The 27,385-nt window shown below is 42.8% G+C and overlaps 1 protein-coding gene across 1 annotated transcript in view; it reads right to left on the bottom strand.

Annotated features, from left to right (window-relative positions):
- Positions 1 to 1,728: 1,728 nt before the first annotated feature.
- fam131ab (family with sequence similarity 131 member Ab) overlaps positions 1,729 to 27,385 on the bottom strand; it is an 82,556-nt gene continuing 56,899 nt past the window's right edge. Inside the window, exons 3-6 of the mRNA XM_070882279.1 lie at positions 18,288 to 18,381; positions 14,172 to 14,354; positions 7,143 to 7,271; positions 1,729 to 2,225 (exon numbers count right to left, since the gene is read on the bottom strand). Of these exons, the coding sequence (XP_070738380.1) occupies positions 1,729 to 2,225; positions 7,143 to 7,271; positions 14,172 to 14,354; positions 18,288 to 18,381 (903 nt within the window). The remainder of the gene's footprint in view (positions 2,226 to 7,142; positions 7,272 to 14,171; positions 14,355 to 18,287; positions 18,382 to 27,385) is intronic.

Genomic DNA, 27,385 nt, shown 5'->3' with positions numbered 1-27,385 from the left:
CCCACTCTACAATTCTGTTAGCAAATAGAAGTATGACAAAGACTAGCAATTACTTAGTTGCAGATTCAAATACATCCAAAACAAACAGGCAACATGATCAAATGTCTACAGCCAAAGTGTGATGGATCTTGCAGCTTTTCCAATTATAGGGCTTGATATCCCGATTTTGGTCTGTAACAATTGTTACTCAGTTTGTGTATGTTTTACCAGGAGAAGAATATATTCTACCTCTCTGTTTCTGCTTGAACAGCATTTCCAATCAAACTACTCTAGAATTTTGGGGAAGATGGGGGTACTGAATATTTATGCTGCACAATCGGAGAGCACTTCAAGCCCTGAAATGTTTTAGTAGACATTCAAGGTAGACAATGTTTCTTCGGAAAATTAACATTTACAAACCATATCCAGCATTAAACTACAAATAAAAAGCCAGTCCCATTCAAACAACACTGTTGGTGCAGCAAACTCATAGTTGAGGGCAATCTGAAGCAAATGAGCTGCTGATAAATTTGCAGTAAAACAGCCATTGCCAAAAAACATTGCATGGGGGAATTTTCTTTCCACTGCCAGTCTATTATCATGCCAAGAAAGCATCAACAACACAAAAAAGGAAGCCGTAGGCAGAGAATTGTCATCAACTAAAATCTTCCTCACGTGTGAGTGCACAATCTGATGCAGTATAATAGAAAATAATGGGAGCCCTGTATACTGTAACTTTCTGAATAGAATTTGAAAGAAAAAAATTGCACCATGTATCGTCATCATTAAATTATTCAATGAGGTCGTCAAATCAATGCGCTTCCAGACTGAATTTATTTTTAGATTTTTCTGAATTTTAGACATCTATCTTTTGAATGTGCCTCATCAATCAGTATTTCAGGCAGTCACACGGGTTTTTTATTTGAGTAGAAGGGTTCCTGTATTTTAAGCAGATGTTTGTTAAAACACTTGCATTTTAAACAGTATGACAATGAAAGTCAGAAATACCACAGTATTCTTTGTTTGTAGACTATATCACACAGTGATAACAAAGAAATATCCTACAGCAACACTGAAGCCCCGTGCAATCCAATTTACAGCAATACCTCACACGATGCAGACACAAATACAAAAATATAAAATTTGAACCATAATGCACTTTTCCTTTACTGCATCAGTGGAAACTATTTTATCCAAAATTAGAGGATCCAACTGTGGGAATTTAAAAGATTTAGACACTTGCATGTGTTTCATCAGACCACTGAAAATTAATTATTCATCAGACTGTAATATGTTGAAAGGTATAAAACTAGTAGATTAAAAGCAAATACCTCTTATGTGAAATATTTTTAAAAAGACATAATTTGTCTGTTTTTAAGAACATTCCAGCAGCTGCTTAATCTTGGATGATTATAATTTGGCCATTTGAGTACAAGACATAGCCATGCCATTGTGACTGGAGAGTGCTTTCCAGCATGAAAAATAACATAGCATGTAATTTAAAGATCAGTACGAAAGATTCTCAAAGCTTGAGCTACATACCGTGCTAAGAACATTTCAGCAAACAGTTCATTTCGGCACTTCGTAGCATGCAAACCTATGAAGTGCTTGGACCTTTGCATCAAACCTCAGGCAATTATTTGTGCGAAGGTTACTTTTTTTTTTAGTCTTTTACAAAATACAGGCAGATTGTTTGGACGCCTCAAGGCCAGTATCAAAGGGAGAAATGCATGCCAGGGTCACAAGGATTCATTGATCTTCAGCATCATCCTCATCCAGAGATACTACACCTGAGGAAGCAACGTCTGATACTTTTCTATGTCCTTCATACTCGCCATCCTCCTTAGAAATGGTTTTGTAGTCTTGGCATGACAGATCATCTTCTTCCGGAGTAAAACAAGATTCAGCGTAAGACACAGAGTAAGAGGAGTCCTCACAGATAAGGTTCCTAAAGGCACATTCAGTGTTTCTGTTCGGCTGCATCGGAGAGATCACGTCCCCATGACCAGTCATTGCACTGATCTGACCAAACAGTTTTGCAGCTAAGTCGGTGGGGGACCCTAGCTCCATCTTAAGCAAAGGGTGGTCATCCAGACTGCACAGACTTGAACAAAGGGTCTCTGGGGAGACAGTTTGGGAGGAATCACTCTCTTGCTCAGGTGATGCCTGTCTCATTGTAAGTTGGCACAAATGGTTATGCAGCATGTCTCGCGAGTAATTCACTTGAGGATACTGCCCTGCTGCATCTGAAACAATAAGATAATTGCATCTCATAAATAGTGGTACAGTTATAGTCTTATTATTAGCACAGTTTTGCTGGCCAGAAGTCCTTCACAACAGAAAGAGGTCCATGTAGAGCATTTGATAATGTGTTCTAATGATAAAATCTGAATAGGATACAAAATGCATTTCTTTCAAGCAGCTTCTAGAACAACTGATGTATTATTGAGGTGGATTTGTATCTTTCCCCATCAAAGCTGCTCACCCCACAGAGCCTCACTGCCTACCACCCAGCTGGGTTTTATTGTTAGAGGGTAAACCTCTGAGGTGTAAAGATAAAATTACAGATTGTTTTGGCTTCACGAGATATCCCAGGATACATTCCACATGAACTACATGGACTAAGGGCTAAAGACTGATGAAATTCATCTCATACAAGTCTGGCAGATGAGGTTTTTAGTCAACCTTGGGATTAAAGCCGTAGTCACAGCAGTGTGAAGGGAAGCTCTGAACTGCTCTTTTGATCAAATATTTGCACTTCTAGGAGACCAAAATACAATACCAAATATTATAATAGCTACAAAAACTACTTAGTTATGTAAACAATTTTGGGAGTGATAGATCCTGTAATACAAGGACATACTATGGTCACCCTGATTATAGGATTAATAATGGATACTTCTATTCCTTTTTGTGTGCCATACAAAGGCAAGACTTTCTAATAGTCAAATTGCTGTCACTGCTACCCGAGATACCCCACAGTGAGGGGAGAGTTTTCTTGAAATGCATTTCATGCACGTGTGTGCCAAGCTCCTTTATCATGCTAATTTGGACACTTGGGGCCAAATACTTCACTATTGTGGAGCATAACTTGAAACAGCAGGACTTCTACCAACCACAAATCCTGGACGATTCTGGAGATCATTTAAGTATTTTTTGGAGGCTCCAGAAAGTCCGCCTGGAGTGGGGATGGAGTGTACCTGTGATAGGTCTCGGATGTGTTAGCATTGCATAACATTGCTGCTAGCCGCAGTGCTGCTTCTGGGGAACTGAACATTTCAAAAACATTTTGAATTAGGCAGCTACGTTTATGCAATCAATCACTCAGCGATTGATTGCATAGCATTAAGGGTTGTCACATTTCAGAATCCTTTAACCATTTTTTTTAAACAGAGATTTTCGGGGGGAAAAAAAGTTGCCTTTAAATGTAGTATAAAGCACATGCAAGTTAAAACAAAAAACGGCCTCCGAGATGACAGGTAGCTAAGATGTTAATAAACATGTTTATAATTTTTCCGCAGACGGCCGTTCTGCACATGCGCAAATTGTTTTTTCCTTCCCATGCTTTTGGTCAGGTCTCCTGTCGCAAACGCTAATGCAGGGCATGGTCTGTGCATATGCGCAGTACAACTGGGGCTGAATCAGCTATTTTACATTTGGATTTTGATGATGGAGGACGACGATTCGAGACAGCGTGCCAGATGGACCCTCTTGTAACCATTCCTATTTTCATCTTTGCAGGCAAAGAAGTCACACAATCACCGCGAACAACCTCAGATTTTGCCACTCACCGACATCGAGGAGAGCGTGCCAGGCCTCATCGGCATCTCAGGTCGGGCAAGTGCCACTAGGGGCACTGATGCCTGGTCGAAAACTGAGAGTAATTCCTGTACACTCCCTACCCTGAGCTTGGGGCAAAGTCATGCAGTGTCTCTGGACTAGGGTTGGGCCAATGTCATGCAGTGTCTCTGGACTAGATATAATGGATAGCAGCAGTCATTCAAATGAACCCGTGCTATGCGACTTTCCTCACGTCACCCTGCCCCCTCCCCTGCTGCTAACCACTCTTCTGTTGCTTTCTACTTCCAGATGACCAGACACAGGTGCAGCATCCCTCAAGGGAACACTCCACGTCAAGCCATCATGTGGAGGAGGAGGAAGAAGAGGAGGATACAGATGAGCCGACTCTGGCACAGATTCAATCCACCCCTGTTTTACCATCGGCACTCAGCTCCTCGGAGGATGAGGTGACATTCTTGGGACTGGTTTTTCTGGACGGGTACTCAAGCGGACACTAAATTGGGCAAAATGCTCGAATGTTCCGCCTGGGCGCTAACGCAGCGATGCATGATGATTTACGTCATCCAAATGGTCAAAAACAGCGGTGGGGCGCTAAGTTTTAGCACCGCCGCAAAACCATTGGAGAAAATTCCGCCCGGGCACAAAATCTTGTGCGCCTTGTTTCACGCCCGCCAAAAATCATTATTGCGCCCCGCCATGGCGCTAAATGGGGCGCAACTGAGCTGAAAATCTAGCCCTAAAAGTAATAAGCAATTCATTAGCCTGTCTCGGCAATCACAAAACATCTTGTACACATTTTTTGAAAAGCCTTCGATTTCTTTCTGACTATGAACAGAGGAAGATAAAACATAGGAAGACCAGGGTCCTGAATTTCCAGGGGAGTGTCCCAATCTCTCACCATTACTTTGGTAGGAGATTAGCAGAACTGCTGGAGAAATGATGCAAAGAGGGAAACTACTGCAGAAATTCAGGGCTAAAAGCACAGGCAGTTAGATTGTTAAAGAGAAAGCTCCAAGGGCTTTCACAGAGACCAAAAAGGTTAGAAATGCTGGAAAACAGTTAGAAGTCATAGTGCATAAGTCAAGTCAGATGACCCACTGATGTGAGGAAGCATGTTATTTAATTTGTATTGTTACACAAAGATAAACTGTACTGATTGAATTAAGTGAGTTTGATCATAACTGCTGCTCTCATAAAAGTAATGCATTCAGACCATTTATAGGAGCAACTGACACCATTGAACCAAAGAAGGTAACTATGGCAAATTGTAACAGAGACATTTAAATAAATGTTCATGGGTTTGGGGGTAATATATTAGCATGGATAGAGGATTGGCTAACTAACAGAGAAGAGAGAGTCGGGATAAATGGTTCATTCTCTGGTTGGTAACTAGTAACTAGTGGAGTGCCGCAGGGATCAGTGCTGGGACCCCAACTATTTACAATCTATATTAACGACTTGGAAGAAGGGACTGAATAACGTAGCCAAGTTTGCTGAGGATACAAAGATGGGAGAAAAAGCAATATGTGAGGAGGACACAACAAATCTGCAAAAGGACATAGACAGGCTGAGTGAGTGGGCAAAAATTTGGCAGATGGAGTATAATGTTGTGTGAGGTCATGCACTTTGGAAGAAAAAGTCAAAGAGCAAGTTATTATTTAAATGGAGAAAGATTGCAAAGTGCCACAGTACAGCGGGACCTGGAGGTACTTGTGCATGAAACACAAACGGATAGTATGCAGGAACAGCAAGTGATCAGGAAGGCCAATGGCATCTTGGCCTTTATTGCAAAGGGGATGGAGTATAAAAGCAGGGAAGTCTTGCTACAGCTATATAAGGTATTGGTGAGGCCAGACCTGGAATACTGCGTGCAGTTTTGGTTTCCATATTTACGAAAGGATATACTTGCTTTGGAGACAGTTCAGAGAAGGTTCACTAGGTTGATTCTGGAGATGAGTGGGTTGACTTATGAGGAAAGGTTGAGTAGGTTGGGCCTCTACTCATTGGAATTCAGAAGAATGAGAGGTGATCTTAATCGAAATGTATTAAGATTATGAGGCGGCTTGACAAGGTGGATGCAGAGAGGATGTTTCCACTGATGGGGGAGACTAGAACTAGAGGGCATGATCTTAGAATAAGGGGTCGCCCATTTAAAACAGAGATGAGGAGAAATTTCTTCTCTGAGGGTTGTAAATCTGTGGAATTCGCTGCCTCAGAGAGCTGTAGAAGCTGGGACATTGAATAAATTTCAGACTGAAATAGACAGTTTATTAAACGATAAGGGGATAAGGGATTATGGGGAGCGGGCAGGGAAGTGGAGCTGAGTCCATGATCAGATCAGCCATGATCTTATTGAATGGCAGAGCAGGCTCGAGGGGCCATATGGCCGACTCCTGTTTCTATTTCTTATGTTCTTATGTTACAAGGCCCATAGCAATGGTGGATGTCAAGGACATCTATCGGTTTTGGACATCCAGCATTGCTATGGGCAGTGTTGGAGTAATTTAAAATGATATGTTTCCCTCATTTACATACAATTCCCTAATCACTTTTGATGGGAAATCAGACCGACTTAAAAATGACAGTGAGGCAACACATCAGATCTTCAAATCATTTGCCACTCCAGTTATGCTGAAAAATCAGCAGAGGGAGGGTGGGAAATCTAGCCTTGATGTGGTACTGATGATACATCTGGCCACAAGTCCCCAGGTTAAAGTGTGGAAAACTCGTCGTGGTCCGGCTCCTGATATTAGAAAGTGACCTTCTACTAGAAGTGGTTGTGTCTGAACATCAGATAAGGACAAGAATGACCCTGGCTTGAAATCTTCCAGTCTACCTACAATCATTGTTGAGGATCACTATATAAATAACAGCTACTTGTGTAAGATATAAAAGATTCAAAACCAGCCATAGAATCATAGCCCAGTGGGATAGGATAGGGCTGGGGTGGCGGGTGGGGGAGAGAGAATTGGAGGAAGATTAAAAAAAATGAGTTAGTGATGATTAGTGAAGTTACTAAAATAGCAGCAACAGTGAATGTTCCTGGAAGAGTTTGAGAACTGAAATGATATGGTGGAAAAAGCCGGAGCAAAACAGAGGGAACAAAAAAAGTTAGTCATAAGGTATAGACGCTGTTACTTATAAACTTCGTTTGAAATCTAAAAATACAATTGTTCCAATACTTTTTCTGCTGTATTCACACTTGAATGCATACAAGAGAATATACATAAGGAGAACCAAGTAAACACAGGAAAAATACAATTACTTCTATAGCAGCACCATCACAACTTTTGTATGTGCAGAATAGTGATAAATACTACAATGATATCAGAACAAAAGTTTTTAGAAGGGATCACCATTACCAGCTGGTTGTGTGCTGTCACTAGTTGGTACAAAATCTTCATCATACGAGTCATCATTTGAGTCATCACCATCAACAGATGACCATGCTTTGAGCTTAGCCTCTGCAATTTCAAATTGCTCTGCCACACCTGAAATACAAATACTTTATTTTAAATCAGTATGTAAGCAGAGATTAGTAAATCAGTATAAAACCAAAAATACTTGTATGTGCTACCGAATCAAAGAGTTCAGACGATCTGGAAAACGGTGCAATATTCATCATTTGAACTCCAACTTACTCCTCAATATTATTATAACACCTGTATGTAGAGGGGACCTATTGAAATAGTCATATTTCTGTTGGTATCTAAGTGGCAATGTGATCATTTGTAATTTGGCTACAAAAGCTCCAAGCGCACTCATTAAGATGTATTTTGTCAATTCAAAGTCTGCAGTATGTGTTATGGATGGAAACATCACAGTAGTGTGATAAGGCAAGCATCTCTATTCCCAATTGCAATCCGTTTGTGTGAAGCAGTCAAACACGTTTACATAGCCTTATTTGTAGAATATAGATCTGGGCTAGAAATTTGCCAATTAGCGCTATCACCGTTGTTTTGGCGCTAATCGCGGTTATTGTTGTTTTTTAAAAAAATCGCTGGAATACCACTATAAAATAAGCTCGCAAAATTCACCAAATGGTAAATGGCGGTGAAAAGCAATGTTGCACAACTACATTTGTGCACCCAAATCGAAACTACCGAAGTTAAAAAAAACGGACCATGTGGCAATATTTTTTCCGCTGATTTTTTTCAGCCATTTTTTCCCCGCGATCCTGGTCACATGTCAGGGCATGTGCAGTACAGCCAGGGCTGAAGCTGCCATTTTTGAGAGTTGTTTTAAACAGCAGGAAGGAAGACAGCAGAGTTGAGGAGAAATTAAAAATGCAGAGTGATTTCAATAGGAAGAGGACCAGGAAATTCACTCCTGATGCAAATGAGGCCCTCATTACTGCTGAAGAAAGCAAATGGGGGGAGATTTCAAAGAAGGGTCGTGCAAAACTCCCCCCAGCCAGTGTAAATCGTGAAAAAGTGTGGATGAGGAGGTTTCCTCAGTCGACTGTATCAGGAGGGACCACATCCAGTGTCGGAAAAGGTGAATGACTATTGCAGGGTCGTCAGAGTAAGTAATATTTTTATTGATGCATTTCAATTACTTAAATTGTAAATGTAATACAGGTTGGTATTGGTAGGCTTAGTGGTGCAACTTATTTGCCATGAATGGTCTAAAGACTGCTTTTTGACATCTTAAAGATGTTTCTGCACTTCGATGGCTTCCTCATGTGCAACTACCAGGGCCATTAATCACAGGGCTGTATTAAATGTACACAGTATGGTATAAGTGCTTTGATGACTATCTGTGTGTGCCACAAGAGCAGAACGCACTCTGGTAACCATTTGTATTGTCATCTTTGCAGGAAAGGTTGTCGCACAACTGCCAGGAGTAGCGGTGCACAGGCGGCGGTTCGGCCAAAGTATTCCCACTCAGCCAGCTTGAGAGTCGTGTGGCAGGTCTGATGGGTGCCTCGCAGCAATTAGCTACCCGTGGGGGCGCTGAGCCCTTGTTTGACAGTGAGGGTAAGTCCTGCAAAATCCACGGTCTGGGTTGGGTCAATGTTATGCATTGTCTGTGGGCCAGGGTTCGGGTAATGCGATATACTGTCTGTCGTCGACATGTAATGCAGTAGTGGTGGTCCTTCAAATGAGCCTGCGCTATGAGACTCTACTCATGTCACCCTGCCCCCTCTCCTGCTGCTAACCAGTCACCTGTTGTTTTCTATTTGGCAGATGTGGATTCCGAGACCTCACATCCAGGAGTGGAAGCCCCCACCTCACCGGATGCTATGGCAGAATTTGATGGTGTAGGAGAGCCCACGCAGGCACCTAAGGATTCAGCTGCAGTCACCAGTTCGTCGGATGAGGACACCGCATTCCGTGGTTATCCAGCATCCGAGGCCTCGGGTCCAAGTGGGTTGCAGTAACAAACCCCTAGGGTAGAATCCCGTATGCCGTCTCTGTGGAGGCTGAGTCAGCAAAGCCGGTCTGGTGAAAGGCAGGCAGATGTGCACCTGGATTTGGTGGGACTGTCTGGGGAGAGCATCAAGCTCAGCCGACAGCTCCTCGAGGTCCTGGGTGGGGTCTCCGCAAACATTGCAGCACGATCTGCGGACACAAAGGAGAACACCGAGGCTGTGAATGCCCAGCAGCAATTGACGGTCTCAACTCACGGCACTCCAGTCCCCAGAGTCATGCCACCCAGAGTGACAGCACGATGGTGAGGCTGAGCAACAGGCTCAACACTCAGAAGTCAGGCCTTCCACAACCCCAGCTTCTCCAGGGGGTCCAATGGCGTCTCCTACTTCTCCCCCCCCCCCGGTGCATTGGTAAAAGGGGGGGGGGGTCAAGTTAGGAGGGGGGTGGGGGAGGGTAAAGGTGGCTGCAGGGGTTGTTTTTTTGCTGATGTTATTTAAGTAAAGTTTACAAACATTTTATAATTGAACATTTTATTGACGTTACTAAATTAAAGTTTACAAAGTTTCATTAATGTAAAAATGTTTAATAAATTTAAATTGTTTTTTTCACCTTAACCAATCTTGTGTAGTGTCTCGTTTGCAGAATAACAGGGGGAAATAGTTAATGTGTTGGGATAGAATGGGCAGTCAACGATCAAACGTGCCGTTCAGCCTTCGTGCAAAGCGTTGAATTATCAGCTGCTGACGCAAGGCTTTTGCAGTGGCAAAAGTTCCACGAGGCTTCCTCTGTCGTGGTTGGGGTGGTAGTGGCATGGGTTCATCAATAGGCTCCTCATCCTCGCCCCCTCTCTCCTGAGGTGGTCCTGCAATCCCCTTTGGCAAATCCTGTCCCCTCATGATGGCTAAGTTGTACAGAATGCAGAACACCACAGTGAACTCAGAGACGTGCTGTGGGGAGTACTGCAGGGAGTCTCCAGAGTGGTCCCGGCATCAGATGCGCTGCTTGAGCACTCCAATTGTCTTTTTGACGATATTGCGTATGGCTTTATGGTCGTTATTGTAGCGATGCTCGGCTTCTGTCTGAGGGTTGCGGAGAGAGGTCATGAGCCAGGTGGCGAGGCCGTAACCTTTGCTCCCCAGCATCCAGCACTGGCCTTGTGGCTGTCGCTCAAACAGCTGTGAGGCACTGCTCTCATGCAAGATGAAAGCATCGTGGATGCTCCCTGGAAATTGTGCATTTACTACCATGATGCGCTGAGTATTATGGTCGCACACCATCTGTATGTTCAGTGGGTGGAATCCCTTTCGGTTTCAGTAAACCTCTGGATTTTCTAAAGGTGCTCGCAGGGCGATGTGCATACAGTCAATGGCAGCCTGTACCTTGGGGAAGCCAGCAATTCATGCAAAACCTATAGCCCTCTCATTCTGTGCCTCCCTGGTCATAACGAACTTTATGAAGTCCATCCTGCGTACATACAGTGCACTAGTCACCTAGCAAATGCAGCGATGTGTAGCATGTTGGGAGATGCAGCATATGTCCCCTGCTGAAGCCTGAAAGGAGCTGGAGGCATAGAAGGCAAGTGCCACAGTCACCTCTACCTCGACAGGCAGTGCAGTTCTGTTCCCGCTGGTAGGCTGTAGGTCTGCCTTTTTCTGCTGGCATATCTGTGACCACCTCTTTTCGAAAGCGCAACCTTCTAATGCACTGTGCCTCAGACGGGTGCAAGTATGAGCGCTTTTCCCTGTAAATTCGTTGGGGGGAAGGCCGCCTCCTCATACGTCTGCGAGCTTTTTGATTACGCTCATAATGCTGTTGAATAAGCCTTCTTGAATAAGCAGCCAGCAATAATGGCAGAGATAGCATAGGCCCCATTCTTGTAAATGTCCTTAGAAACAAAGTATAAATTCACAAAAAGCTCAATCTGTAAAACGCAGCCTTCCATCCAAATCCTTTTCTGCACTGAACTCTTGCTCCGTTTTTCAAGATGGCACCGTTAGCACCGTGAGTCCAACCTGATTTTTTCGGTCGGGTTTCTTTGCCAGCAATAAAAATGGTGATATCGGCGAATTTTGCAGAAACAGTGATAGGCGGAGCGTTGCACCACGATTGATGTCATAAAAATGGCAAAAAAGGCAGGCAATCATTTTTATCTGGTGCTAAACCACTGGCGAAACTTGCAAAATGGCGATAAATTTTTTACTGCCGAAAAACACACTTTTACCGCTCAAAAATGGCGGTAAAACGGGTGCAAACCTGGAGAATTTCTAGCCCTCAGACTGTATTCAATTTGACGCAGAAATAATGTGTGAATTCCAGGAATACATTTTTTTTCTTGTTAGTTATCATTTTGTTTGGGGCTGTGTCAACATTTTTTTTAAAGCTGTTAGTCAGCTTATGAGTTTGGTAGGTTGGCATGTACGCGAAAATCATTAAACTTCAATAGGATCACTCATCTGCCCTAGATTAAGGTCTACATCAAGTGTGATTTATAATTCAGTAGTTGCAGCAGATAACTATTTAGCATTTGTAGCATAACTAAACTTAATGGATCCAGCTCTTATAGCTGACTAAATTGATGGTTTTAAATACATAACAGATTTACACTTTATTAAATCCATATCCGAATTTTGAGCTAGTGTAATACACAAAGTAGTCTGTACGCTACCATTTTCTGTACGGCAATAAAGTAGCATAAAAATGATTGGCAGGGAGGATATCATCAATGGCACTGAGAGGTATTCCAGAAAACGGCACTAAGTCTGGCAAACATGACTCAACTATTTTAGATCCTGCAAAGCACAAACATTCTGCATCGGTTCTGAATTATTTGATGCATTTATAGGTTTAAAAAATAGAAAGTGCATACAGATCTTTATTTTTAAACCCATTAAGCAGGTAATTAAAAATTTATTATACCAGATGAATATTTAAGAAGAAAAGCAAGAAGTACTGTGATGATGAGACTTCAGATACAGACTATTCCCACTGGAGCAAAAAAAGACTGGGAGATCTAACAGAGGTCCACCTCACCTCCACAATTGATGCCCTTGTCCCCAGTAAAACCCTTACTCTCTCCTATTCTGGTCATTTTCCCCCCTCAATGCTGAAGGGTGCATAAGTGGTTTAGCAATCAATCACCAGATCTGGCTAGAACACATCAAGGGAAGGAAAAAGTGAGTTTTAAGGGGCTTCACACTAAAAGGTCTTTGATAAAATCCAGAAATATGGTCGAATATAAAGTGTATCATTTATTTTCATTGCAATATGTTCATAAAGCTACAGGCATTATTTACGATATTCAGTCACTAAAGAAAAATAATTGCCGTTTAGACATTCCTCTGAACAGTTACGAGGCACTATCCTTTATCTTCACTGTTTACTAATGGTTGAACACAAGTCTTTCCAACAAACTTGATTTCTGAATTGGCAGCAACACTTGGGAGGCAGGAGGAAATTCCGTTGCGCCTCATTTGGGGGCAGTAACATCTGAGAGGCGGGACATTTTGCACCAGGCGCGGAAGTCCCGCCCTGCTCGCTAACTTTGGGTTACCGTCCCCAAAAGGAAGTGGAGCACAAAATTACGCACTCCACTTCCTTTCTGAGGCTGACGCGTCAGGAGCGGGGTGCAATGCTACGCACTGGGCCACGTAGGAGGGGCTCCTCCCTTAATTAAAGGAAAGGCCCCAAGGTCCAAACTCTGCACTATAAAAATGGTCCTATCTGGACCGCCTTGCCAACAGCCGGGCACTCAAGCAGAGTGCCGGGCTGACTGATCGTGGCACAGACCCCGCGTTCATAGCATCAATGGGGCGCTCGTCAAAACCGTCGGAATTTATTTTTGTAATGGCCCACACCTCTCCTTGAACTTGCACCCCGCAAGCGGCCGGCCGCCATTTACATCCCATGAACGAATAAAAATCCTGGCTTCTTTTCTTCACTATCAACCATCTTCTTAAGCCCTTTTCCTCTGCTCTCTCCACCCTCACTCACAACAAGTGCAAAGTGCTCATTGGCTTCTGTCACCAAGATTGAGACCATCCATTCAGTTGCCTCTGATATTTGTATCCCACTTCCTGCTGCCCACCAAACCAAACCTCCCCAGGCTCTCCTCTGCCCTAGCCCAAACCTACACTATTCTCTAGTTTCTCTCCTATCTACCCTCATGCCCTCGCCAACCTCACCTTGTATATGAGACCCATCTCCTACTAACTTAAATGCATTTCCACTGAACTACTGACCACCAAACTTATCTTTCTGGCCCCCATGCTGGCCGACATTTTAAATGGTTCCCTCTCCTCAGGTAGTGTTGCATTCCCTTTCAAAAGTGCGTCATCACCCGCTCCACACACAAAAAAAACACCCTTGACCCCTCTTTTGCAAACTGTCATTCCATTTCCAATCTCCCTCTCCACTTCAAAGTACTTGAAGTATCGCTTCGAAATCGCTGCCCATCATTCTTGCAACTCCATGTTTGAATCCCTCCAATCGGGTTTCCGCCCCTGCAAAAAGTACTGAAATGGCCTGAATAAAAGTAACAAATCACATTGGCCCAGATGGTGTATGGCATGGGGAGACCAAAGGAACGAAAAGGGGAGAAAATACCATTTAAAAGGAGTGTAATCTTCAGAAAATGGAAATATTTAGAAGGAGGACATAAAATTAAGATCCATTACTGCACTTAAAAGGAGATTTCTAAAATGGTATTAAAAATGAATGGACCAATTCTAATAATCCAGCTAAATTATTCTAGCTCTTCCCATTACTTATAAAATTCTCACACCATACATGTCATTTCATCTCCTTATTTATTTTTCTACAAGTTCTTAGAATCAGTATTCCACACGAGCCGACAGCACAATTATCATTCATAATACTCATCAAACACATGACAAGTCACAAAATATACATCGCTTTCATCACAAAGGATCAAGCAGGTTTTGTCAACATGTTTATATGGGACTGGTAGTCCATCAAATGATACGTATATTTAATGGTTGGGTTTAAAAGTTGATCTACCTGCTGCAAATCTTGCTTCCTGTTCTCCTTCGCTTAAGTCTGAGTAGGAATTGAAATCAATCTCAAGAGTCATTGGAGACTCCATAGGCTTACACCAGCCTTTCCACTCTATGAGGTGAGCAACTCGGCCCTGAGCCATGGCTGTAGGTTTAGTTACATGGTCTTTTACCACCTGGGAAAAACCTGAACAAAAAAAATAAATTGGTTTAGACGAAGGGACATGTGGAAAAAGGGATTATTTTGAATAAGCCCACAAAACAATCAATGTCACTGTTAAAACTGCATCAGTAAGGCAGTTACACCTAGGTAATCAGGGTGAAGTAAATCCAAGTGAATCGAAAAGGTGTATGCAATCCTAAATTAGGTTTGGGGCCAATGTGTGCAAGAATGGTACAGCTTATCAGCACAGACCCCAAACTAACCAGTTAATTTTAATAATTTATCTCTCTTATTTCCTTATTCCAGTTTATTTCCTTTTCAATAAATTTGTGTTTAAAAAAAAAAGTAAATGTTAACAATAATGTATACACTGTGCTACCATGTGTCATTGTGTGAACAATGTCATGTGTACAGAGGAGTTATCAAGCATCACAATAAGCAAGTGTGATCAGTTTCCAAATCAGGGTACAGGATGACGATACAACAGATGCGACCTGTAAACAAGAGGGGAAGCCAAAGAGCCAGCTGAGCTCTCCCAGTCTTGGCTTCACCATGGACAGAAGGCAATCGAGAAATGTAGACTGTGCCTTTGATGTCAGGAAAACCAAAATAAAAAACGATATCAATGTTAAAATGAAAGGAACAGGTTGTAACATCATATAAAAATTCGAACAGAACACTGCTACAGAATCTAGCCCTCAGGTAAACGACAAAAAAAATCAAAATTCTTCGGCAGTTAGATTTTATTTACAGACCAGGATAGAGAAATAGTAATAGCCAGACCAAACATACAAAGCAATTTTAGTTCATATTTTTTGATGGACGCCGTGTAGTATTTTGCTGCTAAAGCAGAGTTGTGTGTAAATGGTGTGTAATCTGATTTTATCTCTGCATTCCTGAGGTCAATTAGAAGATAATTGCTATTTGGCAGATCCTACGGCCAATAGAGGTCATAAAAAAACTAGCCAGAAATGAGAAGATTCTTTCTCTGGTTTAATACTTTTTTTAAAGTCTTGTTAATGGGTGGGTAAATAGTTGCATAGTTGCATTGCATTTGGATGCAGTCGATGAGGTGCACGTGTTAAATTATTTCACCGCTGATGATCAAGCACTTCCCCATGGAGATCAAGCTGACGTGGTTCATCGGATGAAGCAAAGCCACAAAGAACCAGGAGAAAGAGGCGTACCAGCAGTCAAAGGGGATAGAGGTGAGAGCATGGATACAGGTAAGGTTTTTGTTTTAAAGTAAAGCCCTAACACTCTCGGCAGACTTTTAAAATTCTAATATACAAAAATTATAAATACTGAATGTACATTTTCAGTTGTGTTGCTGGTGTATTTTAATAAGGATCCATTAACTGTCAGAATTTTTAAAAGTCCATTTGGTTGAGGATTTACTTTAAACCATTGTCTTTGCCAATTCACATTAGCAGCAAGATCCATGTTTTTTGTTTTTCATGCAAAAATGGACAAAATTGCTGAATCCAGTCTCTAAAACAACAGTAAGAATTGTTGTAAAATAAAAACTTGGAAGTATATTGCCTTTCCTTTATCGTCGCTGGGTCGGAGTCCTGGAGCACCCTTCCTAGCATTACTGTGGAAGTACCTTCACCTCAATGACCTGAAGATGGTTGGGCCTAGGACACTGCCCTAAGTAACTCCTGTAGCATGTCTTAGGGCTGAGATGATTGGCCTCTGACAGCCACAACTATCTTCCTTTGTGCTAGGTATGACTCAAGCTAGTGGAGAGTTTTCCCCGATTCCCATTGACTTCACTTTTACAAGGGCTCCTTGATGCCACACTCGGTTAAATGCTGCCTTGACGTCAAGGGCAGTCACTCTCGCCTCACCTCAACAACTCCGCTCTTTTGCCCATGTTTGGACCAAAGCTGTATTGAGGTCTGTAGCCGAGTGATCCTGGGGGACCCAAACTGAGCATTGGTGATCAAGTTATTGGAGAGAGAGTGCCGCTTAATACTACTGTCAACGACATCTTCCATCACACTGCTGATGATTATTGAATGCAAGCGGTAATTGGCCAGATTGAATTTGTTTTGCTTTTTGTGGACAGCACATACCTGGGAGGTTTTCCACTTTGTCGGGTAATTGCCAGTGTTGTAGCTGTACTGGAACAGCTTGGCTAGAGGCACGGCTAGTTCTGGAGCACAAGTCTTCAGCACGACAGCTGGAATGTTGTGGGGCTCATAACCTTTGTTGTATCCAATGCGCTCAACTGTTTCTTGACATCACATGGAGTGAATCAAATTTACTGAAGACTAGCTTCTCATAGAATCACAGAATGGTTACAGCACGGAAGGCGGCCATTAGGCCTGTCGAGTCTATGCCAGCTCTCTGCAAGAGTGCCTCAGCTAATCCCACAGCCCCGCCCTTTCCCCGTAACCCTGCAAATGTTTTTCTTTCCGGTACTTATCCAATTCCCTTTTGAAAGCTGTGATTTGAGTCTGCCTCCATCACCCTATCAGGCAGTTGGAAGGAAGTAACCTTTTATATGGCACCTGAAGCACGGGACCTGAAGCATCGTGGGCCACTCCAACCTGCGAGAGGACACTACCGCAGGTCGGGAGTATAAAGAGCTAGAGCATGCCGCTACAATTTCCAGCGCGAGTCGTCCCAAGTGTGCGACGACTTTGAGGTGGACAACTGGGTGACGTCATCATGGCCCTGGTCGCCGGTTAGAGCATGGGCAGAAACATCAGCGGGGCCCAGGCACAGCAGAGGAGCGGGAAGGTCGGAGCGGATGAGCAGCAAGAGATCGCGGCGGAGATGCGGCGAATGTTTGTGGCGGAGGAGCGGCGAGAGATCATGGCGGTGGTGCGGGGCCCAGAGGAGCAGAGGGCCCAGGGGCAGCACGGGCCAGCTCACACTGCGATATGTGTGCGCACTAGGTCCGTGCAGCAGAGCAGGTCTCCAGTCATCCTGGTTTACCCTTGCCACTGGATAAAGGCCTAGCACTGTCAAGCCCGTGTGGTGGCTGATGTGCAAAGGTCACCACACGTTAAAAAAATCCATGCACAGGCAACTTACACCCCTGGAGTTCAAGACTAGAATATCGGGTCCTTCAATGAAACATCAATGAACTCATCCCTTTTGGTGTGGAAGCAAGTCATCCTTGTTCGAGGGACCACATATGATGATGGATGGAGTGGACTTGATGGAACAAATGGTTCATCCCTCCCAGATCCCCTCCCCCATTCCTCTTTTTGTATGTTCATGTGATTCCTGAAGTCAGTTTAAAGCTATTTCTGTACCTGGAAGCTTTCCCGGACGATTGAAAAATTGATTACTTTCTCTTTTTTTTAAAAAGTGTGACACAGAAATTTGCATGTGTGAAATCTGACAATTGCGTCACAAAAAACCCGTGAATATTTTTTTAAATTTCTATTCTACCTGATTTTCATGGTAATCTAATGGTTGGTAATTCACCCAAATATTATTGTAGTCTATTGGTGGATTTATGCCCAATTATCACATGGCTAAGCAATGGATATATCTAATTTGACAATCTGGGGGGGGGGGGGGGTGCAGGCGATGGCGGGGGGGATATCAGATATCTCTATTAGACCAAGGATGTCAGGAGAATTTGTCAAGATTTCCTGATGTGGTATTGGATTTGCATTCGATTCCAAGAGTCCAGTGGGTTAGGTTGATGTAGGGGGTGGGCTCAAAGAGAATGCATTCAAGTTTTCCCATTTGTCTAGCCTCTATTTCTCTCCCATGATGTGCATCCACAGCATCCTTTTCATCCTAATCATAACCACTTGGAGAACATTTTTCACACTTGGAGCACTATAAAAATGCAAATTGTTATCGATGTAGGATCTCCAATCGTATTTGTCTGAGTTTTCACACTTCAGAGAATTCAAATTTTAGATCATCTGATTCCAAAGTGTGTGTTTATCCAAATGAGCATCCTGCTTATTACTAATGCATACATACCATGCAAAGATGATCTTGCAAGTGCAGCAATCTCCTGGATTGTAAGCGCGCGTCTTGATTTTGGTAACATTTCAATAGTGTCTTCAACATTTACCTGCAAAAATAGAAGTCAATCTGTGAGATAGGAGTGTCATCCTTCTGAATACTGCTGACTATACTTTATCAGTAATAAAAATATCCAAGTTTAGTTTTCTCCCTACCTCTGAAGCACTGCACTTTACAAGAATTAATAATTTAATCTGCTTTTGTTACAATTCAATTTCTGTAAAAATGTACATTAGTTGCTAATTTTAATAACTGAAGTTGGACACGTCTAACATTGTTTATGTGTGGCAGTATCTCCTGAGAATGCAGAGTTTTTCTGCAGAATGTGGAATTCCTGCTTTTATGGTCAAGTACAGAAAAGTAATAGAGGTATAGATTTCAGGAATATTATTTTTGCAATGATCACAACTGTATTCATTTAGTTTAAAAATTAATACTCCTTTTTTGAGCTTTGGTCCAAGCTATTTACTTGACTGGTGTAGTGCAAACAACACAACATAACAAATAGGAGCAAATTAGGTCATACGGCCCCTCAAGCCTGCTCCGCTATTCAATCAAATCATGGCTGATCACCAACCTCAACTCCACTTTCCCGCCCGATCTCCATATCACCTTGATTCTATCTATCTATCTCAGCCTTGAATATATTCAGAGACTCAGCATCCTCAGCCCTTTGGGGCAGAGAATTCCAAAGATTCACAACTCCTCTGAGTGAAGAAATTCCTCCTCATCTCTGTCTTAAGTGGCCTATCCCAAGACTGTGCCCCCTAGTTCTAGACACTCCAGCCAGGGGAAACAACCTCTCAGCATCAACCCTGTCAATCTCCTTCAGAATCTTGTATGTTTCAGTGAAATCACTCCTCATTCTTCTAAACTCGAGAGTATAGTTTCATGCTACACAATCTCTCATCATAAGACAGCCTTCTCATCCCAGGAATCAGTCTCGTGAACCTTTGTTGCACCGTTTCCAAGGCAAGTATATCCTTCCTTAGATAAGGAGACCAAAACTGTGCACTGTACTTCAGGTGTGGTCTCACCAAGACTTTGTACAATTGTAGCAAGATTTCCTTACTCCTATACTCCTTGCAAAAAAAGACAACATGCCGTTTGCCTTCCTTATTGCTTGCTGTACCTGCATGCTAGCTTTCAGTGTGTCTTGCACAAGGACACCCAAATCTTTTTGAACACCAACATTTAAAAGTTTCTCACCATTTAAAAAATATGTTTTTCTACTCTTCCTACCAAAGTGAATATCCTCACATTTCCCTGCATTATACTCCATCTGCCACCTAACTGTCCATTCACTTCGTCTATCTATGTCCCTTTGCAGATGCTTTGTGTTCTCCTCACAGCTTACTGTCTCACCTAGCTTTGTATCATCAGCGAACCTGGATACATTACACTCTGTCCCTTCATCTAGGTCATTAATATAGATTGTAAATAGCTGAGGCCACAGCACTGATCCTTGCAGCACCCCACTAGTTACAGCCTGCAAACCTGAAAAGACCCGTTTATCCCTTCTCTCTGTTTACTGTCCGTTAACCAATCCTCTATCCATTCTAATACATTACCTCCAATCCCATGATCCCTTATCTTGTGTAATAACCTTTTATGTGGCACCTTATCGAATGGCCTTTTCAAAATCCAAATATATTACTTGCACTGTTTTTGCTTTATCTACCCTGCTAGTTTCATCCTCAAAAATGTGTCAAACACGATTTCCCTTTCATAAAACCATGTCGACTCTGCCTAATCATGCTATGATTTTCTAAGTGCCCTGATACTACTTCCATAACAATGGATTCCAGCACTTTCCCGATGACTGATGCTAGGCTGACTGGCCTGTAGTTCCCCATTTTCTCTCTCCCTCCTTTCTTGAATAGCAGTGTTACATTTTCTACCTGGGACCGCTCTAGAATCTAGAGAATTTTGAAAGATCAAAACCAATCATCATCATCATAGGCGGTCCCTCAAACGAGGATGACTTGCTTCCACGTGAGTTCATAGATGTTACAATGAAGGACCTGATGTTCCAGTCTTGAACTCCAATTGAATGGGTGGAAGATGCCTATGCATGAATTTTTTTAACATGTGGTGACCGTTGCACATCAGCCATCACATGGGCTTGATAGAGCTAGGCCTTTATCCAGTGGCAAGGGTTAACCAGGACGACTGAGACCTGCTCTATTGCACAGACCTAATGCGCACACATATCACAGTGTGGGCTAGCCCGTGCAAAACCAATGCACCCACTATCTCTGCAGATGCCTCTTTTAGAACCCTAGGATGTAGGCTGTCAAGTCCAGGGAATTTGTCTGCTTTTAGTCCTATTAGTTTCTTTAGTACTTTTTCTCTACTTATATTAATTACATTAAGTTCCTCACCCTCATTGGACCCTTGGTTCTCCACCATTTTAGGTATGCCTTTTGCATCTTCTACTGTGAAGACAGATACAAAATATTTGTTTAACGTTTCTGCCATTTCTTTATTCCCCATAATAATTTCTCCTGCCTCAGCCTCTAAGGGGCCAATGTTTACTTTTGCCACATATTTGTAGAATCTCTTACAATATGTTTTTATATTTCTTGCTAGTTTTCTCTCCTCGTCTATTTTTTACATTTATCATCAATTTTGGTCATCCTTTGCTGGTTTCTGAAACTCTCCCAATCCTCAGGCTTACTACTATTCTTTGCAACATTATAAGCCTCTTCTTTCAATCTAATGCTATCCTTAACTTCTTTAGTTAGCCACGGATGGATCACTTTTCCTGTGTAGTTTTTGTTTCTCAGTGGAATGTATTTTTGTTGAGAATTATGAAATATTTCTTTAAATGCTAGCCACTGCTTATCTACTGCCATACCTTTTAATCTATTTTTCCAATCTATCTTAGCCAACTCACCCTTCATACCCATGTAATTGGTTTTATTTAAGTTTAAGACTCTAGTTTCGGCAAGTTACTCTCAAACTTTTGCATTGTGGCTATTTAGTCGTCCAGCTATTACGTAAGCTTTCAATATGATCTTTAATATCTGCAACTAACACTGCCAAACAATTTCAGGTCATTTTGTTAGAAGTAGAATGGCATCCTCAGCATCAAAAAAGAAGCGATGTATATGCATGGTCATTCATTTGTAACAGTACTAGTGAGATCAGATTAGTAAAATATCATAGACTGTACAGACTTATCGGGTAAGCCATTAACTTTTATGAGACAGTTTGCAATAATTCCTCTGAAATCAATATTCATCGAGAAACAATTGGATCAAACCGTATGAGCTTCTTGCACACTCCTTCACATCCAGTCCTGTCTTATACAATTGCTTTCCTCCTCACTGCTGCTACCACCTTCCCAGAGCTTGCCTGTCCTACCATTATCCTGACCACTTCCACCATTATCCTCCTGTACAGGGGTAATGATATTACAAAATGTTTCTTGAAACAGGTCATCTGCTCACCCCACGCTATGATTTTGGAGTACTTGCCTCTCTCACCAAAGAATCCATTCTGTTAAATTCCCTCCCATGTCTGAGCTCTAACTGTCTGTGTCAGATGGTGCTGCACACTGCAAGATAATAATTGACCAAGCTGGAAAATCCTGTACCGTTTGCTAACCCAAAATACTAACTATATGATTTTTCCCTAAATAATAAAAGGTGGCCAGCCTTATTTTGCCATCCTGTGAAATAAGTGACCTTTTAAAATCTTTTCTGTAAACATTACTGACGGCTGTTATAACTTTTTACTAAAGTTGCCTCTACATTGATTGCAGCAGTTTCATTCTTCTCAGAGCACTCAGGGGCAGAAGCAGCAATAATTCTAACAGTAGGAGTTACAAGATTTGGCTATAGTGTACAAGATATTCAAGAACAGTTGCAGTTGAGAAAGTTGAAAGCTCGAATTAAATCTCAAGGTTCTGCTAATGTTCAGAAAACCAACCACCTTTATTTTGTGTTATTAGATCGCCTCAGTTGAAGTCCAGCCTTGTAATTCCTTTGATACACATTACCTGTACTACTAATTTACAATGTAATCCATAATTTTATATACAGTCAGAACCTTATAATGTAGCAACCCGACCTCCCTGATGAAAGTGCACGTGTGTGGAACTGAGGGGAGGACAGGAGAAGGCGTGGCTGTGGTGTCTACATTGAACAAGTAGCCTGCTGATACTCACTGTCCACTCACACACATGAACATCAGTCACCTGGACGAAGTACCAGGGGGGAACTGTACCCCAGTAAGGATTCAAGGACTGGTAGATAAAGGAAAACAAATCTTTAAAAAAAAAATCTAAATATGGCACTTGGTAAAATTCTAAATTTTATTCATCTTGTTACAATTGGGAGACACACTGGATAAAAATCATATTTTGCTTTTGATCATAATGTCATCCTTTTGCACTGCTATCATCTTGATAGTTTATAATTGATGAGTTAGTCGGCATGAGGTATTACTTCATAAAAGGGACACATCAAAAGAAAATGTCAGTATAATTGAATTAATGGGAATGATCCCATGAATGGGATTCTTTTTTAATCTACGAATTTCATCTAACAGGTTTCAACTCTAATGACATTAGTGTATTAATTGAGCAAGTTAAAACAGCATACATACAATCATTCTGGGCTTTGCCTTTCTTCCGACCTACATTACAACAGTGATTACGCTTCAAAAGTACTTAATTAATTGGCTATAAAACACTTTGGACGTCCTGAGGTCATGAAAGGAACTATATAAATGCAAATCTTTTTTCTTTTTGAAAGCTATAGTGAAATCTTACAGTAACAATGCCTTATATTAGGTAGAAAATGTGTACATACTATCTCAGCATAAAATTTCAGCCATCTTCAGCATTGTCATCACCAACATGCAAAGCGTATAGGTCACAAGATAGTTTGGTTGGTGGACATTATTCAATGATATGGGACATGGCTTGAATTTGTCTGCAAGGACATTTGTTGTCATCACGAATGCCCCATAGGCCTTGAGGCACACTGTCCCTATCCAGTTCCAAAGAAGTTAAGAAGCACCCAAATAAGATGTGGTCAGTTGACGGTCTGTTGGGTCAGAGATGATATGGCGATTTATAAGAGCATCTGTTGTTCACTCTTCATATCAGTGGATTGGTAAGGCAATCGGGAAAGGTTGACCATAGTGGGTGTCTCCAAGAGAGTCATGCTCTTGGAGGACAGAACTTATTTAATTTTGTCATCATTTTAATTCACCAATTTTGCTACTGCATCTGAATGACAAAGATGTGGAGGAACCATGTTTCGGAGGACTGTTCCCTATGGGCAGGGAGTAGAGTGCAATGTTCGTGACACAAAATGCACAGTAGTCTGCTGCTGAATATCCACCAGCTTTGTGTGCGGTGATCAAGCTCAGGCAGGTGCACAATATTCCACAGCAGAGTGTGGAGGCATTTGGTCCCAAGCAGAGTCAGCACGTTTGGTGATTAGTTTATTTTGGGTCTTCAGTGGAGAGTTTAAGGACGACAGGAGTGAAGAGAAGCGAGAGCCAATTACAAGCTTGTGGATCAAGGTTCTTCAAGGGTGTATGTTGTTATAACCGGCTGCAGTACCACGTTTTATATCGTGCAGCACAGAGTTGAGTTCTGAGAATAAGAAGGTCCTGGTTCAGGACATTTCAACGAAAGTGACGGTGTTCAACACATACTTTCTATTCAAAAACCTTTTTGTAGTGGGCTCTTGCCACTTTTAGTAGGTGTCAGGCAATGGTATTGAGTGGTGTCAGGCAATGGTATTGAGTGACACAGATGTGCTGGTGCACGTTGAACAGCTCCCAAGCAATGGATGAGGCTCCAGCTCATCTGACTTGAGCAAGTAAAGTCCATCTATGAAGTTGATTCTTCCCAACAGGGTCGCCAAGCAGCATCAAGTGATTCAAATAGGTGATCTGTGTTATGAGAGTCACCAGATTCCGCGGAGAGCTTCAATAGGACAGCACAGTCTTTGTCCAGGTACAGCATGTACAGGGGGAGAAAGTCACATGAGGCTGTGGGTTTTGGAGCTTTGTAGATGGTGCCACAAAAGCATTTGTAAACTTGGCAATTGGCATGCTAAGCTGTGGGATGGTAACAATTTGGTCAACAGTCTCTCCAAACAAAGTTCAATTAGCTTTCCTGAAGTTCCATTGGGGTTTCTTTGTACTTTTGATAAGTGGAAATCATAGGCCGATGTGGATAAGTGATTGACGTTGTTGATTGCGTGGAAAGCCATCGAAAACAGTGCATGATGCTGGTTGTTAGTGACTGGTTGATGTAGCCCAGCAGGGGAGTAGTCTTGACCCCATCTCACCAAGTGGAAGGTGCCTCATAGTTTAGGGTCATGGATCCAGGCAAGGTTATTTACAGATGTCCAACTTTGTAACTGATCACTGTCTTTGTTGGATTGAGAGTAACCCCAGTCTGTATGGTGACTATTAAAGTCGACATGGATAGCTGAGTGAGAAAAAGATGGGAATAGATTGTTTTCCCAAGTTTCACTTGGTGGCTTATATGTTTGCCATCTTAAAACCACCAACCTGTATAACAACATCACAATGATTAGTGGATAAGACATGAGTTGCATCCAAGGACATAGGTTGCTTGGCTATGCTTTGCATACAGTGCATCCCATACCAAGCCTAATCCAACAACCAGAGGCCCAATTAATCTATTGTATTATGTCAACCTTGTGGTGGATAGCGATAGTGCTGATGTGTGAATGCTTCGTTGCTGAGACCCTCAACAATTAAGTTGTAGCATTCGCAGCATTGGGCCTGCTGGCAGGAGGAGTGGTTGTTGACATTATTCGCCAATTGACTGGGATCTGAACATTCTCTCATTTAGTCTGCTGATTGCAGCATCAATTTCACCAATAAATCAATTACTCACGAGGAGCAGGACAAGAATACTGATGCATAGCGATAGTGCTGATGTGAATGCTTAACTGATATTAAGCTACTACATAGTCTACATTTATTTAATTTCAGGATCAGAAACAAAGTATTTGGAAGGGGAATTGTTCTGGTAGCTATCTGTAGTGAAACTGTAGAACAGAATTTTGAATGTGTTTATGATATAACACACATAACAACCTGTGTGACTAATTTAACAGAATTACCACTTCACTGAGGTATTTAGATGTGCGAGAGATTTTAGCAGGCTCATAAACAATAAAGATATGGATAAAGATGTAAAAGAATGATTGCGGAAATGTGAGCGATATAGAAAAATTATTTACAATAATGTCAACTTCAAAATATGTGAGAAGTGCAATATTGCCTTAATAGGATAATTTGCTGTCTGTTGTAGTTTTTAATTCTATAGCAAAGCTGTAGGACTCTCACTATTACCCATCTCCTGTTCTATACTATAGTGAAACACAATAGCCAATTAAGAATTAAGATTTTTCAAAATGAATAGATCAAGGGCACTGAGTACTTCATCAAGTTAATATATTCTTTTCATCTCCCAAGAGCTAGGAAAGAACCCACCCTGTGTTGATGAAACAACAGTCCCCTCTCCCTGCTAGCTAGAGCCCTATATGAATCAAGTAGGTGCAGTCTGAACCCAGTTCTTAGTGGGTGTTGGACTATGGCCCACTTCTTGTAAGGAAATAATGGGCCCAAGTTTCGAGCCACGCCTAGAACGGCGCAGTCCCGACCTGGACGCCCGTTTTTCGCGCCACAAAGTGCGCCTAAAAAAACCCTCCGTATTCTCCACCTCCCTGCAGGTCCTCTGGCCCTCGGCGCAGCGCAGCAGGAGCTGTAGAGGACGGAGCCAGGTCCCTACGCTGAAAACAGTGCCGGGACCTCTGCACATGCACGCTACAGTGGGCACGCAAGTGCAGTAGCTCCAGGCGCCCGAAACTGTGTGGGAGGGGCCCGAAGCACGCAGCCCCTAGCCCTGGCCGAATGGCCTCACTGGGACTGCGTGAATAAGGCTCCTCCCACGACCAGCTCCTGCTTCCTCCTGACCCAACTCGACTCCCGCTTCCCGCCCCCGGACCAGAGCCGACACCCGCTCTCCCCCCACCCCCGGACCGGACCCGACACCCGCTCCCCCCCCCTGCCCCCGGACCGGACCCGGCACCCGCGCCCCCCCCCCCCCTCCGCCTCCAGACTGGATCCGACCTGACCTCCCTCCCTCCCCCCGACCCGACCCAACCTGTAAATCTGGTGCTGGGGACAGGCCCTGCCCGAAGTCTTGGGCCCGGCCCGTTCAGCCTCCCTCCCCCTTCTCCTTCCCCCGCACCCCCCCCAATCTCCTTCCCCCCCCCCCCCCGCCAATCTCCTTCTCCCCCCCCCCCCCATCTCCCCTTTATCCCCTTCTCCCCCCCTCCCCCCCCAATCTCCTTCCCCCCCCCCCGCCAATCTCCTTCCTCCCCCCCCCCCCATCTCCCCTTTATCCCCTTCTCCCCCCCTCCCCCCATCCCTCCCCCTTTATCCCCTTCTCCCCCCCCCCATCCCTCCCCCTTCTCCCCCATCCCTCCCCCTTGCTGTCAGAAACACAGAGAGACACACAGACAGACAGAGAGATAGAGACACTGACAGAGACACACTGGGGGGGGCATCCCAGCACGCTGTTGGAGGGCTCCCGGTGCTGCAGTCGGTAAGTAGAAAATGTTTTATTTATTGATTTTTTTAAAAATTATTTCTTATTAATTTTTTTTGATTGATTTATTGGTTGATTTATTGATGTATTTATCATTAATTATTGATGATGGCTCTTTATTTGTAAAACTGAAGTGTTTAATGTTTGTAAACTTCCCTTTAAACACCCCCCCCCCCCCACCATTCCCTACGCCTGATTTTCTAAAGTGTAGACAAGGTTTTTTCGAGCGTACAAAAATCTTCACTTACTCCATTCTAAGTTAGTTTGGAGTAAGTTTTCACTGACGAAACTTTGAAATCAGGCGTAAGTGGCTGGACACGCCCCCTTTTGAAAAAAAAATGTTGTTCCAAAGTGAAACTGTTCTAACTGACTAGAACTGGAGCAAACTAAATGACGAGAATTCCGATTTCTAAGATACTCCATTCTACACCAGTTG

The sequence above is a fragment of the Pristiophorus japonicus genome, chromosome 6 (genome assembly GCF_044704955.1).
Source record: "Pristiophorus japonicus isolate sPriJap1 chromosome 6, sPriJap1.hap1, whole genome shotgun sequence".
NCBI lineage: Eukaryota > Metazoa > Chordata > Chondrichthyes > Pristiophoridae > Pristiophorus > Pristiophorus japonicus.
This window is presented reverse-complemented; position numbering and strand designations above follow the sequence as displayed.